Source organism: Lontra canadensis, unplaced genomic scaffold, assembly GCF_010015895.1.
Source record: "Lontra canadensis isolate GAN:19392208 unplaced genomic scaffold, GSC_riverotter_1.0 scaffold83, whole genome shotgun sequence".
NCBI lineage: Eukaryota > Metazoa > Chordata > Mammalia > Carnivora > Mustelidae > Lontra > Lontra canadensis.
In genome coordinates this window covers 3,075,017-3,091,940 of record NW_022631077.1, presented here as the reverse complement: position 1 = coordinate 3,091,940, position 16,924 = coordinate 3,075,017, and the positions used below count along the sequence as shown (strand labels likewise).

General features: G+C 35.8%; 1 protein-coding gene across 3 annotated transcripts in view; it reads right to left on the bottom strand.

Annotated features, from left to right (window-relative positions):
- Nucleotides 1-16,924, bottom strand: part of SDCBP (syndecan binding protein) — a 37,192-nt gene that overhangs the window by 14,472 nt on the left and 5,796 nt on the right. For all 3 annotated transcript variants that reach the window (XM_032882601.1, XM_032882600.1, XM_032882602.1), the window contains exon 2: nt 2,265-2,330. In XM_032882601.1, coding sequence (XP_032738492.1) covers nt 2,265-2,315 — 51 coding nt within the window. In that variant the 5' untranslated portion in view covers nt 2,316-2,330. The remainder of the gene's footprint in view (nt 1-2,264; nt 2,331-16,924) is intronic.

The window sequence follows — 16,924 nt, the reverse complement described above, 5'->3', positions numbered from 1 at the left end:
ATTTTTCATTATTTTTTATTAACTAGTCTAATAATATTTTATTTGCATAAGGAAAAAGCTCTACCATATTCATACAAGTCACCCAGAACACATAAAAACACCTAAAATTTAAGTACCTGCTAAGCTGCTAATATTTTGCCATTCTAGCATATCCTACTGAAATAATATTCATCTTCATTTTAGCAAAGAAGGGAATACACTATACTAAGTAAAAAAAATTACGAAGTAGGGAAAATACCTTATTATTGACATAAAAGAATGATTAAAATAATGTAATTTGTAACTTTTAAACAAATTTCTCAAAATCGTCTTGCAATGTATATATTTATCAAAATGCTACTCATGAGGCACCTGGGTGGCTCAGTGGGTAAAGCCTCTGCCTTTGGCCCAGGTCCTGGTCTCAGGGTCCTGGGATCGAGCCCCTCATAGGGCTCTCAGCTCAGCAGGGAGCCTGCTTTTCCCTCTCTCTGCCTGCCTCTCTGCCTACTTGTGATCTCTCTCTGTCAAATAAATAAATAAAATATTTAAATTTTTTTTAAATTTTTATTAAAAATTTATTTAAATTTTATTAAAAATTAAAAATCCTTTGGCAGACAAAGGAAGAGGAAGAAGCAGGCTCCTCAGGGAGCCAGGAGCCCAATGCAGAGCTCAATCCCAGGAATCATAACCTGAGCTTAAGTCAGACACTTAACAGACTGAGCCACCCAGGTGACACTACATCACTGTTTCTTAAAAGCTTATTTTATACAGGTATAACTACCACCGACTTCTGTTCAGGATTCATAACGGATAGAGATTCAGGGATTTTATGATGCTAAAAGAAACAGCCTAATGCCTTTGTAAAATAGTTTACAAAATATGAGAACTGCTAGTTCACTGCTGCAACTTTGCTGTGGTGTAACTGGGGCTCAATCCCAGGACCCTGAGATCACAACCTGAGCTGAAGGCAGATGCTTAATAGTTCAATTCTATAAAGACTAACAAAAAAGAATGAAAACAGATTAGTCATTCATTCACATCTGTCTGCAAATCCTTATTATTTATTGCTCTGATGTCATATTGATGGCTTGTTATTCATGAAGGCAACATATTTTAGATAAAAGCTTTTTAAAAACAAAGTATGTGTGTTCAGATGACTTTGTAGAAATAAAAACCCCATGAGAAAAATACTGACAAAATACTGAAGAAAGAATAGAGCATTTAAGGTAACTGAACAAACCCCTTAACACTGAAGCATCAAAGCCTTTACCAGAGGAACAGATTTCAGAGATTTTACAAACCACATTTCAATATCCTCAGTGGACTTATGATGTAGAATATGTGTTCACCATGATCTCCCCCCATATTTACCCAATCACTGCTATATGTAACAATTCCACTATTATTGCTGGGGGTTTTCACCCTAGAAAGGCCAACATTTTGCCTAAAAGACACTTTTATACTTGACATTGCTTAAGACTTATCACAAGTTTGTAATAAATTTTTATGCCCATTAAATAATTATTAAGAAGTAAATCTTACTTAGAGTACACTAGGGCCAAGGCCCCAAGTAAAAGGATTCTCAGTGTAAGCAGCTTTGAAGTATTACAAATTATCCCCAGCTAAACAGAATAAAAACTTACAAAAAAGCCAGACTTAACTCCTATTCCCAAACTTTCTTAAGCAGAAGCACCTATTTTCAAAGCTAATACTTACTCTAAGGACTACAAAAAATTTTTGACTTCATTAAATTAGAAATACTGTAATATCTAACATTTAGACATTAAGAGGAGAATACATGAACTGTCTGCTACTTACACCTAAAAGAAAATAAATTACTTTGCTTTCATTGTGTTTTTATACTTCAAAGAGCATTTCTGTAGTTTTTAACTTCAAAGTAAAGGCAGAGAATTATTTTTAAAGATAGGTCCTATCTGAAAGAACAATGTACTAATTTTAAACAAAACTATCACCATCTAGAGAGTTGAAGTGTATTTTACCAACTCAAATATATGGTATTTAACTTAAATTTTAGTCTTAAAATCAATCTTTGTTGAAAGAGGTTAAGTACAGTTTTAAAGAAATAATATCCCAAGTCCATTAATTCAGTGACAAAAAAAAATTTGTAACTCTTCTGTAATTTTAGTCTGCAATCAATCAACTGAAAAATGTATAAATGTAAAAATGGATACATCTGCTATTTCAGTTCTTTGCTTCACTTCATCTATAAGCACAATGTAGGACCCTGTATATTGAAGAAAAGTACATAAACAACTTGAACATACCTGAATAACTTTGTCTACCTTCAGGTCTTCAAGAGATGGGTACAGAGACATTTTTGCAGGATTTTTCTAAAGAAAAAAAAAAAAAAATCCTGTAATTCTAATTTCATAAAAAAAAAAGATTTTGTTTTTAAGATTTTGTCAGAGAGCGCATGCACACAAACAGGGAGAGCTGCAGACAGAGGGAGAAGCAGGCTCCCTGCTGAGCAAGGAGCTAGATGTGGAAATGAATCACAGGACCTTGGGATCATGACCTGAGCCCAAGACAGACGCTTAACCGAGCCACCAAGGCATCCCTGAAATTTAAGTAATATGTGTAAAACAGCAAAACATATAAACATCTATAAATTTTTAACACAATAAGAAACACTTAAATTGCAAAACACGGAAAAATATGAACATCTAGCCTATACTAAAAACTGATTACTGGTTACCAAACTACATCCCCCTTCCTTACTACTACTATCAAACTATATTCACTGAAGATCTTAAATTTCCCTTCAAGGAAAAGTCCCTTAATTTCAAAAGTTTAAAAAATCAAATAGAACAGTTATGTGACTTGCCTAGCTTACACAAGTGCTTGGGAAATGAGAAAACATTATATCCAAACAAAAACCTATAAGGGCTCCTAGACCCTATCTATGAAATAAATACACACACACACACACACACACACACACACACAAACACAGATATATTCCTATATACGTATGTAGAAAAAACAATATACACTAATCACTAACAGTAATTTTATCTTTAGGACACATTAATGATACAGATAATAAAGGACTGAGGAATAAGATGGAAATTATTACATTTTAAACATTTCTATACTGTTCAGTGTTGTTTAATGACCACTGGCTTTTGTAATAATGTAAGAATTTAAAACAAAGTTCTCTAAAAGTATCACAAGGATATGTATTTGAAAATTTTAAGGTGAGTATCTGGTACTTTCTTTAAACCCAACAAAACAATATATACCAAACTGGCATAGCATAGGTGTATCAGAGGTTCTTGAGCTGGCTATCAATTTATTACCTATCATCTCCAAATCCACGCATTACTGGGGGCTCTGCAAATGGAAAAGGGCGTTTTAAATAATGCTCTGTGGCCAGCTTGCGGAGGCTGAACTTCATCAGGGTAGGGAGCTGGAGATACACTGGAGGAGAAAAGGTTTTTCATTCCAGTTTCCAGTATACCACTCCAGCCAGCCTCCTGAAGAACCTGCCTCTCTAGCACCTTGCTCCTGGCAGGAAGCAGCTTCTTAAGCACCCAAACTCCTTCAGTCCACAAAACCAACACCAACCCCAGCACTCTTCAGCAGCTTCTCAGCATGGTGCCACCTGCAAGGCATCTCCCTATGTGTAGCTTTCCCTAACACTCCCCTCATGTGCAGCAAGTTCCAAGGTACAGCACCTTCCTGTAAATTCTACAAGCACTCCACAGGAGATTTCCAGTAAGTTTGGTTTTGAGAAACCAACTTCACTATCCACTGAGCAACAGCTGCACTCTCCAACAAGGCCTGGGCTGTAAGGCATGGGAAGAGGGCAGCCTCTTCTTGGGGCACTCTAACTCACCCCTGAGGTTAGTAGATACTTATTAAATCTGCTCTTCCTGTATTCATTAAAGTTCTTTTTACCTACTTTACTTTTTACAATTCTTATTCCTTTAATCATGTTATAGTTAATAATACCATACATTAAAATTTTTCACTGTTTAAATTACTATATGGTTTCTGTCTCTTGGCTGAATGCTGAGTAACAATACTTTTTAAAAAGTTTATGTACTTTGGGGCACCTGGGTGGCACAGTCAGTTAAGCATCCAACTCTTGGTTTTGGCTCAGGTCATGATCTCAGGGGTCTAGACATCAAGCCCCACATCAGCTCAGAGCTGGATGCTTGAGATTCTCTCTGCCTCTCCCTCTGCCCCACCCCACCCCCCACTCATGGACGTGCTCTCTTTAATAGATAAATTAACTCTCTTTAATAGATAAATCTTTAAGAACTCTTAAGAAATCTTAAGAAGAAAATCTTAAGGAAAAATGTATATACTTTGCACACCATAAAATTCACTTTTTTAAAGTATACAATTCTACAGTTTTAATAGATCTGCAGTTGTGCAGCCATCCCCACCATCTAATATTAGAACATTTCTAACCCTTCCCCCCAAAACTCCATGCCTATCCATTCTCCCCTCCCTCCAGCTCCAGACAACTAAAAATCTACTTTCTGCTTCTTGATTTAACTATTCTGGATATTTAATCAAGAATCACAGAATATGAGGACTTTCGTATCTGTTTCTTTTTCACTTAATGTTAACACCCTCAAAGTTCATCCATGCTATAGCATGTACCAGTACTCCATTCCTTTTTATGACTGACAAACATTCCACACTATGGACATGCTACATTTTGGGTATCCATTTATCAGTCAGTAACATTTTGGGTTTTCACACTTTTTGACTATTAAGGATAATGCTACTAATGATGCTAATGAGCATTTACATCCAAGTGTTTATGTAAACACATATATGTTTAATTCTCTTGGTATTCAGCTAAGAGTAGAGTTGCTGGGTCACATGGTAACTCTGTTTCACTTTTTGAGGAACTGCCAAACTGGGTTCCAAAGTAACTGTTCCACTTTACATTCCCACCAGCAGCATGTAAGGGAGAGTTCCAATTTCTCCATATCTTTGCCAATACTTGCTATTATCTTTTTTATTACAGCCACCTTCCTGTGAAGCAGCATCCCACTGAAGTTTTGATTTGTATTTCTCTAATAGCCAATGATGTTCAGCACCTTTTCATCTGCTTATTGGCCATCTGTAGATCTTTGGGAAAATGTCAATTCAAATTAATTGTCTGAGTTACTAATTTTTCTTTTCTTTCTCTTTTTTCTTTTTTTTTTTTTTTTAATTTTTCTGGGCTAGACTCTTGAATAAAAATGCCAAATAAAAATGGCCCGATAAAGGGGTGCTTGGGTGTCTCAGTCAGTTAAGTGTCTGCCTTCCACTCAGGTCATGATCTCAGGGTCCTGGGATTGTCCCCACATCAGGCCTGAATCTACTTCTCTCTCTCCCTGCCCACTCTACTCATGTTCTCACCCTGCCTTTCTCTCTCAAAGAAATAAAATAAACCTTATAAAAAAAAAAAAAAGGGCCTGATACAGTTTTTTTTTTTTTAAGATTTATTTATTTGACAGACAGAGATCACAAGTAGGCAGAGAGGCAGGCAGAGAGAGAGGAGGAAGCAGGCCCCCTGCTGAGCAGAGAGCCCAATGTGGGGCTCGATCCCAGGACCCTGGGATCATGACCCGAGTGGAAGGCAGCGGCTTTAACCCACTGAGCCACCCAGGCGCCCCCCGATACAGTTTTTAAGGAGAACATAGGGCTTGTATCCGTGAATAAAATGCAAATTCATGAGAAAGCACAATAAGAAATTGTTTAATTCTATTAATCCAGGGAAACAAAATATACTACCTTTTCTGTGTCTCAAAAAAATCATTAAGCTTCCTTCTTAAACATGTTTTATTTACATTTCCAATCATTTTATCGACATCATAAAATCATTTTAAATTCACTGGAATAAATGTTGACTTTTAATCTAGTACTATCACGATTTTTGGTTTCTACTTCTAGTTCTGTCACTGGCCACCTATAAGATCCCCTTTTCCTTATGAAAAATGAACTGGATGAGTGGTAAATTTCAAAACTCAGAGAGCAGTTTTCTCAAATATTTTCCTCATAGAAGCTTTCCCTTAAACAAATATTAACCAAAATTGTCTGAACAACTCTTAGCTCACTCATTCCCCAGAAGTTACTTCATACTCACAAATACTCAAACTTAATCCCAGGAAAGAAATAGGCTTTTCAGACATTCTTTAAATAACAAATATAACCCCACCTTATGATAAGGATTCAGTTTCAGGTTTGCTCTAAGTATGTGACCTTAATCAACTCATCATTCTTCTAAAATATAAAGGATTTCTCAATGATTTTACTTCACAAACTATTTTTATGGCCTCATTTCACATCATTTCTTTCTAAGGATTACAACATTCTAGCCACAAACTACTTGCTATTTCCCACACTGGTTGAGTTCTTCTTTGCCCTGTATCTGCAAAAACTTGCTTTCTCTTCCTGGAATGTACTTCGAAGACTTCTCTCAAAATCTCAGTCAAGAGCCACTTCTGTAAGGATACCTCTAATGACCTCAGTCTAACATTGTTTCTCTCACTTCAGAAGTTTTACTCTGCCTTTTATTATATAGTGAGTTTCTCTGCTCTTGAGATCAAGGCCTTAATTTCTTATTTATCTAGCATGATTCCTGATTGTAAAAGAAGTCAAAGGTTTGTTAAATTTTGACCAATATTATCAAAATAGCAGTAAACAAGATATATTCAAACATTCATTGAAAAGTTCAAATTTTTAAAATCTTTCATGTCTATGTCTTTGAACACAAGCTGTTTAAAGCTTTCAGGGAGAATAATACATTTCTTGTATTATTTTTCTGAAGGGTTCCATTAACATATGAGTTAATCTTTTATCTAATGTCAAAAATAATTAGCCCTTTTTGAAGAACTACCAAACTACCTTTGAAAAATCCTTTCAAGTATGATTGGAATTTCAGAATGACCATTAATGAGACTTAAGGGGATTGTGAAAATAATTCTGTTACATCAGTATGTGAATTCCTCATTTTACTTTCACTTGAAACTCCTCTCCCATGCTATTGTTGTGCTGACTACAGAATTTTGTTTCTAGGCCTCTCCTTCAGCTGACTAAGAATCAATAACAAGGTATAGATCCTACTGACCCTGAGATTAGTAGGCAAAGCATCTTGCCATCTCTCTACCAGCGTTTAGCACAACATTCCTAATAGCTTTGTTTCACTGGTTTAATTCCTGGAAAGAACTGGTATCTCCACTTACTCCTAGCCCAGGTTTGGCCCACTCTAAACTCTTTGCAACCTCACAGACTCTCAACTCTCTCCATGCATAATGAAAGGTCTCTGCACCCAATGCATCCCTAGGCCTTAGAAAATAACCCCCAAGTTAGTTTCTACTAAGAGGTTTCTCAGGGCTTGGAATATTTACAGGGTTTCTTTAGAACATCTAAAATTAAAAAATATCTGACTATTCTGCCTCAGTATGAACTTTCCCATTTGACTCTCCATCTCCTCAAGGTAATGTCAGGGCAGCTTCTTTGGAGTCTTTATGTATGTACAGACTAAAGGTTTCTGTAACTCAAATACTGTATGTAATATTTTGGAACATCTAGTTAATTTGCTTTCCAGCTGCAACACTCTGGTTAATGAGGTAGGAAATATTAGGAAACATACAAGTAAAGTTTTCCAGATAATATCACCTAGAATGGCAATACATATAATTTTTTGAGTTGTTGATCTCACTCCCTCAATCAAACCAACTGCTACAACTAGTCTCCATTTTTTTAATGATGAGTGATTAAGTTAAAATGGTATTTGTTTATTTAATCCCAGCTGTTAAAAAAAATCATAGGACGATGAAAATTCGGGACTGCAGAATCCGTGATCTTGAACTGTAGTTACAACACTCCTGGTACTCTAGCTTTTGTAGCTGCTGCCCAGAAGACAATCCTTATTTGCCTGGCTCTGGTGGCCAGCTTGGCTTAAATTCATCAATCCCATAAGACTCTAACAAACAGAACAACTGTTAATAGGCTATCTTCCCCAGGGCACAAGGCAGACACAGCAGACTGAAATAAATTCCGCACCCCCCCACCAAGTCTTTCTATGAAAGAAGTTGATTAGCTTATCTTCCTTCATAGCTGTGACCTGAATATAGCCTTCTAATTAAACACACATCCAAGGGCTGACTACAATTGTCTCCAGAAACAGGGAGGCCAGTGGGTGCCATCTAGGCACTCTCCTTTTGCCCCATATCAGGTCACTGGTGTCTCCAAGAAAGAAGCTGAAGTACAAGCTGCCCATAAGGCCCATCCCCAGATAAACGGGCTTTAAGTAGCCAGGAAGCCTGTATTCACAGGTTCAACAGGCTATAACAACAACAACAACAACAAAAGTGAACTGGCTATCATCCTAGGGCACAAAACAGAATGAGCAGACAGAAATCTTCCCCTGAAAGAGGTATTCTGCATACTTTAAAAGTTGCTGCCTGAAGGTCTACAATCAGTCTGAATCTAGGACCTGAGATTCTCCCTTTTGGAACTTGGTTGGATCTTGGCATATCATCAACTACCAGGAGCAACTAAGAATAAAGTAGGCTGCTTGGACAATTAAAAAAGTTTTGAGATACAACCAAGAACTGAGTTAAATGATGAGATCCATCTCTTCTATGGTCTGTGTCACTCAAGAGTAAGAAAGATGGGTTTTTAATCTAATCATTGAAATCAACAGAAAATCAAGGAAAATGGAGAAACAAAGGAATATTCCAAGAGAACAAGATATAACTTCAGTAAAAGACCTTAATGAAAAGATAAACAATACACCTGACAACTCAAAATAACAGATATAGAGATGCTCACCTAGCTCAGGAGAACAATGGGTGAAAAAAGTGAAAATTTCAAAAGAGTACATATGAAAGTACCAAGTAGAAGTCAAAGAGCTAAAAAATACAATAACATAATTGAAAATACAACAGAAGGATTCAACAACAGGTTAAATTAAGTAGAACATAGAATTCATGAACTCAAAAACTGAGTAGTACAACTAATCCAATCAGAGCAGCAGCAACAACAATAACAACAACAACAAAGGATGGGTGAGGGAGTAAAGATAGCTTAAGAGACTAACAGGACATCAACAAAACCAACATTCCCATTATAAGGGTCCCAGAAGAAGGCAGAAAGGGGCAGAAAAACACTTACTTGAAAAAATAAATGGCTAAAACTTCCCTATCCTGAGAAAGGAAACAGATACAGAGATCCAAGAAGTCCAAAAAGTTCCAAATAACATGAACCCAAAGAAACCCACATCAAAACACATTATAATGTCAAATGTTTAAAAAAAGAGAGAGAATCTTAAAAGCAGAAGGAGAAAAAAACAGGTTAGGTACAAAGGAACCGCCATAAGACACTAAGCACACTTTTCAGCTGAAACTCTGCAGGCCAGAAGACGTGCCATGATATAAAGAAAAAAACTGCCACCAAGAATACTCTACTCAGTAAAACTCTCCTTAAGAACTGAAGGACTGGATACCTGGGTGGCTCAGTTGGTTAAGCAACTGCCTTCAGCTCAGGTCATAATCCTGGAGTCCCATGATTGAGTCCGCCCGCAGTGGGGAGTCTGCTTCTCTCTCTGACCCTCTCCCCTTTCATGCACACTCTCTCTCATTATCTCTTAAATAAATAAATAAAATCTTTAAAAAAAAAAAAAATTGAAGGAGAGATAAGTTTTCCAGACAAGCAAAAGCTAATGGGATTCATCACCACTAGATGTGTCTTACAAGGAACCGAAGGGTGCTAATTACAGGAAAATATAAGAAAGTATGAATCTCACTAGCAAAAATAAATATACTGTAAAATTCAGAATTATCTAGTACCATAAAGATGCAATCACTTACAAAGCTAGTTATGAATGCTAAAAAACGAAAGTAAAAATAACTAAGTATAATAATTTGCTAAGGAATATACAAAAGAAAAGTAAGTGTGACATCAAAAATAAAATATAGAGATGAGGATGCTCACTCTTGCCACTTTTACTCAATACAGTATTGAAAGTCCTAGCCAGAGCAATTAGGTAAGGAAAAAAAGGCAACAAAACTGGAAAGGAAGAAGTTGAAACTGTCTGTATTGTGGGTGATATATTACGTTTGGAAAACCTAAAGACTCCATCAAAAAACTGAGCTAATATATGAGTTCAGTAGAATTATAGGATTAAAAAAAAAACCAATATATAAAAATCACCTGTTTCTACACACTAATAAGCTAAAAGAGAAATTAAGAAAAAAATTCCATTTACAAATGCATCCAAAAAATAAGATATTTAGAAATAAATGATCAAAGAGATGAAAGACCTGTAAACTGAAACCATAAAACAAGGATGAAAAAAACTGAAGATAATACAAATAAAAAGATATTCTATGCTCATGGACTGGAAGACTTAATATTTTTAAAAACTACCTGTTTCCCCAAGCAATCTACAGATTTAATAGAATCTCTACAAAAATTCCAATAGCATTTTCAAAGGACTAAAATTTTAAAAATCCTAAAATTTTATCTTGAAAGAACAGGCTAGAAGCGGCATACTTCCAGATTTCAAATTACCTTATAAAGCTATAGTAATCAAAAGGGTGAGCTATTGGCATAAAAACAGACATACAGATCAATGGAACAAAAAAGCCAGAAATAAACCCACACATGTGTGGTCAATTAACTTATGACAAAGAAGCCAGGAATATACAATGAAGAAAGTGCTGGAAAAATTGGACAAACACATGCAAAACAATTAAACCGGACCAGTATCTTATATAGTACACAAAAATCAACTCAAAATGGATTAAGGATTAGAATTTAGGCCTAAAAACCCCTAGGGAAAAAAAAAATAGATGATAAGCTCCTTGACATTGGTCTTGGTGATGATTTTTTTTGGATGTAACACCAAAAGTAAATGCAGCAAAAGAAAAATAAACAAGTGGGGACTATGTCAAACTAAAAAATCCCTGCAAAGAAAACAGTCAATAAACTAAAAGGCAACTTACAAAACAAGAAAAAATATTTCCAAGTCATATATTTGATAAGAAGTTAATATCCAAAATAACTCAAGACCAAAAAAAACAAAAAAATAAATGATTCAAAATGGGACAGAGGAGCCAAATAGACATTTTTCCAAACACCTACAGATGGCAAACGTGTATATGAAAAGATGCTCAACTCAACATCATTAATCATTAGGGAAATGTAAATCAAAATGAGAATGAGGGGGGCACCTGAGTGGCTCAGTGGGTTAAAGCCTCTGCCTTAGGCTCAGGTCATGATCCCAGGGTCCTGGGATCGAGCCCCGCATCAGGCTATCTGTTGGGTGGGGAGCCTGCTTCCTCCTCTCTCTGCCTACTTGTGATCTCTGTCAAATAAATAAATAATTTTTAAAAAATTTAAAAAAAAAAGAGAGAATGAGGTACACCATCTATTAGAATGGTATTATCAAAATGACAAGAAATAAGTGTTAGTGAAGATACGGAGAAAAAGGAACCCTTTTACAACATTGGTGGGAATGTAAATTGGTGCAGCCACTGTGGAAACAGCACAGCGGTTCCTCAAAAATTAAACAGAACCACGATATGATCCAGCAATTCCACTCTGAGGTATTTATCTGAAGGAAAAAAACACCAACTTAAAGATACCTGCATCTCCATGTTCCAGGCAGCACCATTTAAAATAGCCAAGATGGGGGCGCCTGGGTGGCTCAGTGGGTTAAAGCCGCTGCCTTCGGCTCGGGTCATGATCCCAGGGTCCTGGGATCGAGCTCCGCATCGGGCTCTCTGCTCGGCAGGGCGCCTGCTTCCCTTCCTCTCTCTCTCTGCCTGCCTCTCTGCCTGCTTGTGATCTCTGTCAAATAAATAAATAAAATCTTTGAAAAAAAAAAAAAAATTTATAAAAAAAAAAAAAAAAAAGCCAAGATGGAAGCAAGTTGTGTCCACAAATGGATGAATGGGTTTAAAAAAAAAAAAAAAAAAAAAAAGTAGTATATATACACAACGGAATATTTTTCAGCCATAACAAAAGAAGAAATCTTACCATTCATCTATGGATGAATGGATAAAGAAAACGTGAGACTACACAAACACACACAATGGAGTTTTAAGCCATTAAAAAAAAGGGGGGTATCTTGCTATTTGTGACAATATGGGCAGACCTTAAAGGCATTATGCTATGTGAAATAAGTCAAAACAGTAACCATAAGACCTCATTTACATGTGAAATCTAAACAACAAAAATACTCATTGACACTGGAGAATAAATTAGTGATTCCCAGAGATGGGAGGGAGGTGGGAAAGGAAAAAGATGGGCAAAATGGAGGAAGGGAGTCAAAAGGCACAAAACTTCCACTTATAAAATAAGTCAGTCTCGAAGATGTAATGTACAGGATGATGACTGGAGTTAATAATGCTGTCCTGTATATTTGAAAGTTGCTAAGAGAATAAATCTCAGAAGTTTTCACCACAAGAAAAAAAACCGTGTGATGACAGATGTTAACTAGACTTACTGTGATCATTTCACATTATGTACAAATATAGAATCACTATGTTGTATGCCTAAAACTAATATAATGGTTATAGCTCTATTACACCTGAATTTTTAAAAATTTAAAAATATACTGGGGGGAGGGAAAAAAAAAAAAGCCAAGTCTTAGTCTCAGCTCTGCCACAACTACATTTCTTTCTATCAACTTCACGGATGCTACAGTAAATCAACAAAGTACCTATTCTGTAAGTCAAAAAATTTAGAACACATTCTTCTTTAAATATCTGCCACTAGTGCTATGTTCCTGGAACTCTTCAATAGCAAAGGGCTTGAATGTTCTAGTCCCATAAATTACTTTCACAGGAAAGCAGCATATCAAATTATTCCCTTATTTAAACATAGCAGCAGCCTAATTAGCTTCAATACAGTACAAAACATTTTTAATTAGCATAAGAAACAACAAATGAACATCAGGAAAGTAACCTAAAGTACCCCCTTAATCCAAAAGGGACACATTCCAAGACGTAGCAGATATCTGAATTAGGGATTGTCCTGAAGCTATATATATACCAGGCTTTTTCCTACACATATACAACTATGATAAAGTTTAAATTGCAACTAGGCACAGTAAGGAATTAGTAACAATAAAATATGCTACAAAAGTTCTATGAATGTGCTCCAATGTGTTCTCTCTCTTTAAAGGTATTACTGTACTGTACCTGCCCTTCCTGTGATGATGTTAGATGATAAAATGATGAGATGAAGTAAGGTGAATGACATTGGCATTGTGACCTAATGTTAGGCTACTACTGACCTTCTGATGATAGATCAGAAGGGAGGATCATCTGCATTCAGACAACTGGTGACCATGCAGATAAGGGGTGATACTATATTACTATATGATAGCAAATTAAAAATCATCTTAAGGCCCTAAAACAGCATTTCTTCAAATTTCAAGTCCATAAGGATAAACCAGAAATGCTACTAAAGATTCTACAGTCCTAGCCCAAAAACTGACACAGTTAAATCTAGACTAGGGTTCAGAAATCTGCCCTCAACCCTTTGTATTCCATCAGGGTCCCCTGGATTCAATTTTAATTTCTGAGTTCCTTTTCTCAGAAGTTCTATTTAGTGACTTTTAGTCTTTTTTTTCTTTTTAAAGATTTTATTTGTTTATTTGACAGAGATCACAAGTAGGCAGAGGCAGGCAGAGAGAGAGGGGAAAGCAGGCTCCCCGCCGAGTAGAGAGCATGATGTGGGGCTCGATCCCAGGACACTGGGATCACGACCCGAGCCGAAAGCAGAGGCTTTAACCCACTGAGCCACCCAGGCACCCCAGGTGACTTTTAGTCTTTCTTGGAGATCTTCCAAAGAAAGAAAAGAAAGAAAAATCTTTAAATGTAGTAAAATCATTCCCTTTTAAATATCATAAGGGTTCAACTGAACTTTTTTATAAATCTAAAACGTACTATGGGATTTTAGTGAAGTTGTATTCCTCTATGTTGAAACACCCTTCTATTTCAACAATCCATAAATTATTATATCAGAATTCATCAGTTATTGCCAACTATTCTAAAAAACTAAAAATAACAAAAAAAATAAGATCAGAGAATGATGCAATACAGAAATAATCACATTCTTTCATCCTTCAGTTTGTACTGCCCAAAGTACTGCATCCTCTTTCAAGAACATATAAACTCTGAAGACACTACATCCATGCTTGTTCTCTACAGAAGTGTTCCTTGAACACTTGGAATTTTTCATTTTCACCCACGATGGCAGAGAAAAGGAAACTGAAGGAAAACATTTATTGGACAAATCAGAAGACATGTAGCTATACCCTAGACTCTTATGATAATGACACAATCAATAATATAAGCAATTCACAGGCCATGAATTTTCAGATCATGATATCCTAACTGAAATTTTTCCAAATTAAAAAATAAGTAAATATACTTGCAATTAATAAAAGACATAAAACTTTTCACTCAGTCATTCAAAAGGAAGAATTTTATTATACAGTATTTTGAAACAAGTCCCTTGATCCTGTTTCACTAATATATTACCTTCTTTTATTCTTTTATATTTGTAGACCAAAATTTACTTGATATGGCTTTTAAGTGACCAAATGAAAGTTGGCCTTTAAACAAATATGACTGGAAAGAAACAGTAATATAGTGAAATTTTTAAAACTCATCACATTGATTATTCTAATTGGTATTTACAATATAAAGTATAAATGAAAATCTGCAAATACAGAACAAAGAAGATGGTCATCCTCTCAATAAAATCATTCGCCATTAAAATTTGTAGAAGTGCTGCATTCTGACAATACAAGTACAAAAATCACCAGATGGTAACAGTAGAACTAGAGATGTATTTGAAATCTAGAATCAATATTGTATTTTGACAACCAAGTTCATAAAGGAGAACCATAAATAATGATTAGCTATAACAGAGACATATTTGAAACCTGGGAACAGTATCAGATGGACATGTGCTAACTTCCTGCATGACAACTGATGAACAATTAGTTGTACTCAAAAAGATGCTGCCCATTTCAGCCATATATACTTTCAAATCCAAGAAAATTTAGAATAAAAACATGGGTTTCTTGGCACACCAGAGTGGCTCAGTCTGTTAAACATCCAACTCTTAATTTCAGCTCAGGTAATGACCTCAGGGTCGTGGTATCTACCCCCTCATCAGGTTCCATGCTCAGCTCAGCATCTGCTTGAGATATTCGTTCTCCCTCTCCCTCTGCCCCCACCACCTGCTCATGCTCTCTAATAAAAACAGAAAAACAACAAAAACTCATGGGTTTCTTGTGTTCTACAGTTATTAAAACTGTATTTCTTATAAAACTGTGCTTCAACTATCCCTTTACCCTCACTTCTGCAAATTTTTCTGAAGATAAAACTAAAATATAAAAAAGGAAGCGTCCACTGGGCTCAGATGGTAAATGGTGATGACCAAGTCTGAAAGTACACAGAGGATTAATTAAGCATTCTAAACGGTTCATAAATGATGTCAATAAACTCACTTTGATAAAGTCCTAACAGCCATCTACAACGATGGTTCTCAAACCTGGCTAATCATCAGATCAGAATTACCTGGGCACTACTTAAAAATAGCTTCCCAGGCTGACACAGATTTCATCAAAGGACTTAAGAAATCTTCTTTTAGTAATTATCCAGGGAGATTTTCAAAAGCCATCGTGAAATGTGGCCACAGAAATCTACTGTTAAGTCGAATACTTTCTTCTTACCCATAAGGTTCCATTTCTGACCTAATGGACTGGCAAAAATCCAAAGTTTGACAAGACTCTCTACCAGTAAGGTTTTGAGAAACACTCCTACTTTACCCATGAACGTGTACAATTTCCATATAGAGTAAGTTTGCAGTATCTATCAAAATTATAAATACAGATACCCTCCAACTCTGCAATCCAGGTCTTCAGTCCATAAATATATTTGCACATAAAAAGTGACATATAGGGGCACCTGGGTGGCTCAATGGATTAAAGCCTCTGCCTTTGGCCCAGGTCATGATCCCAGGGTCCTGGGATCGAGCCCCACGTCCGGCTCTCTGTTCAGAGGGGAGCCTGCTTCCCTTCCTCTCTCTCTGCCTGCCTCTCTGCCTACTTGTGATTTCTGTCAAATAAATGAATAAAATCTTAAAAAAAAAAGTGACATATATAAAAGCTTATTCACTGAAGCATCAACTACAATAGCAAAAGACTTGAAAGGAGAAAGTTCTACATACAATATTGAAAGGGATTTAACATATCACTACATGGAAAAACAAAGCATGCTTTAGAGCAATATATAAACATGCTAACATTTGTGTTACAAGGAAGAGGGAGCTTAAAGATCTAGAAAAGGAAGTACAAACTAAACCTAAAGCTAGCAGAAGGAAATCATAAAGATTAGAATAGAGAAATGAACTAGAAAATGGGGGGGGAGGGGATCAATGAATCCAAAAGTTGTTTCTTTGAAAAAAAAATCAACAAAATTGAGCTAGATAAGACATAAAAAAGAGAAAACTCAAAATACTTAAGTTAGAAAATAGAAATATTCACAGATTCTACAAAAATAAACTAAAAGTACTCTGAATAATTTTACACCAAAATATTGGATAACTTAGATGAAATGGACAAATTCCAAGAAACATAAAACCTACCAAAACTAAATCACAAATAAATTAAGAATCTGAACGCAGTGAGAAGACTGAATCAGTAATCAAAAATCTCCCAACAAATAAAAACCCTAAACCTTAAGCTTCATAAGTGAATTCTATTAAACATTAAAAAAAAATACCAATCCTTCTCAAAATTTGAGATAAAGTTGAAGATAAACTTATTCTATGAGGACAGCATTAACCTGGTATCAAAGACAGTCACTCCAAGAAAGAAAACTACAAACCAACATCCCTTATGAACACTACAAAAATCCTCAAAATACTAGCAAATCGAATTCGACAG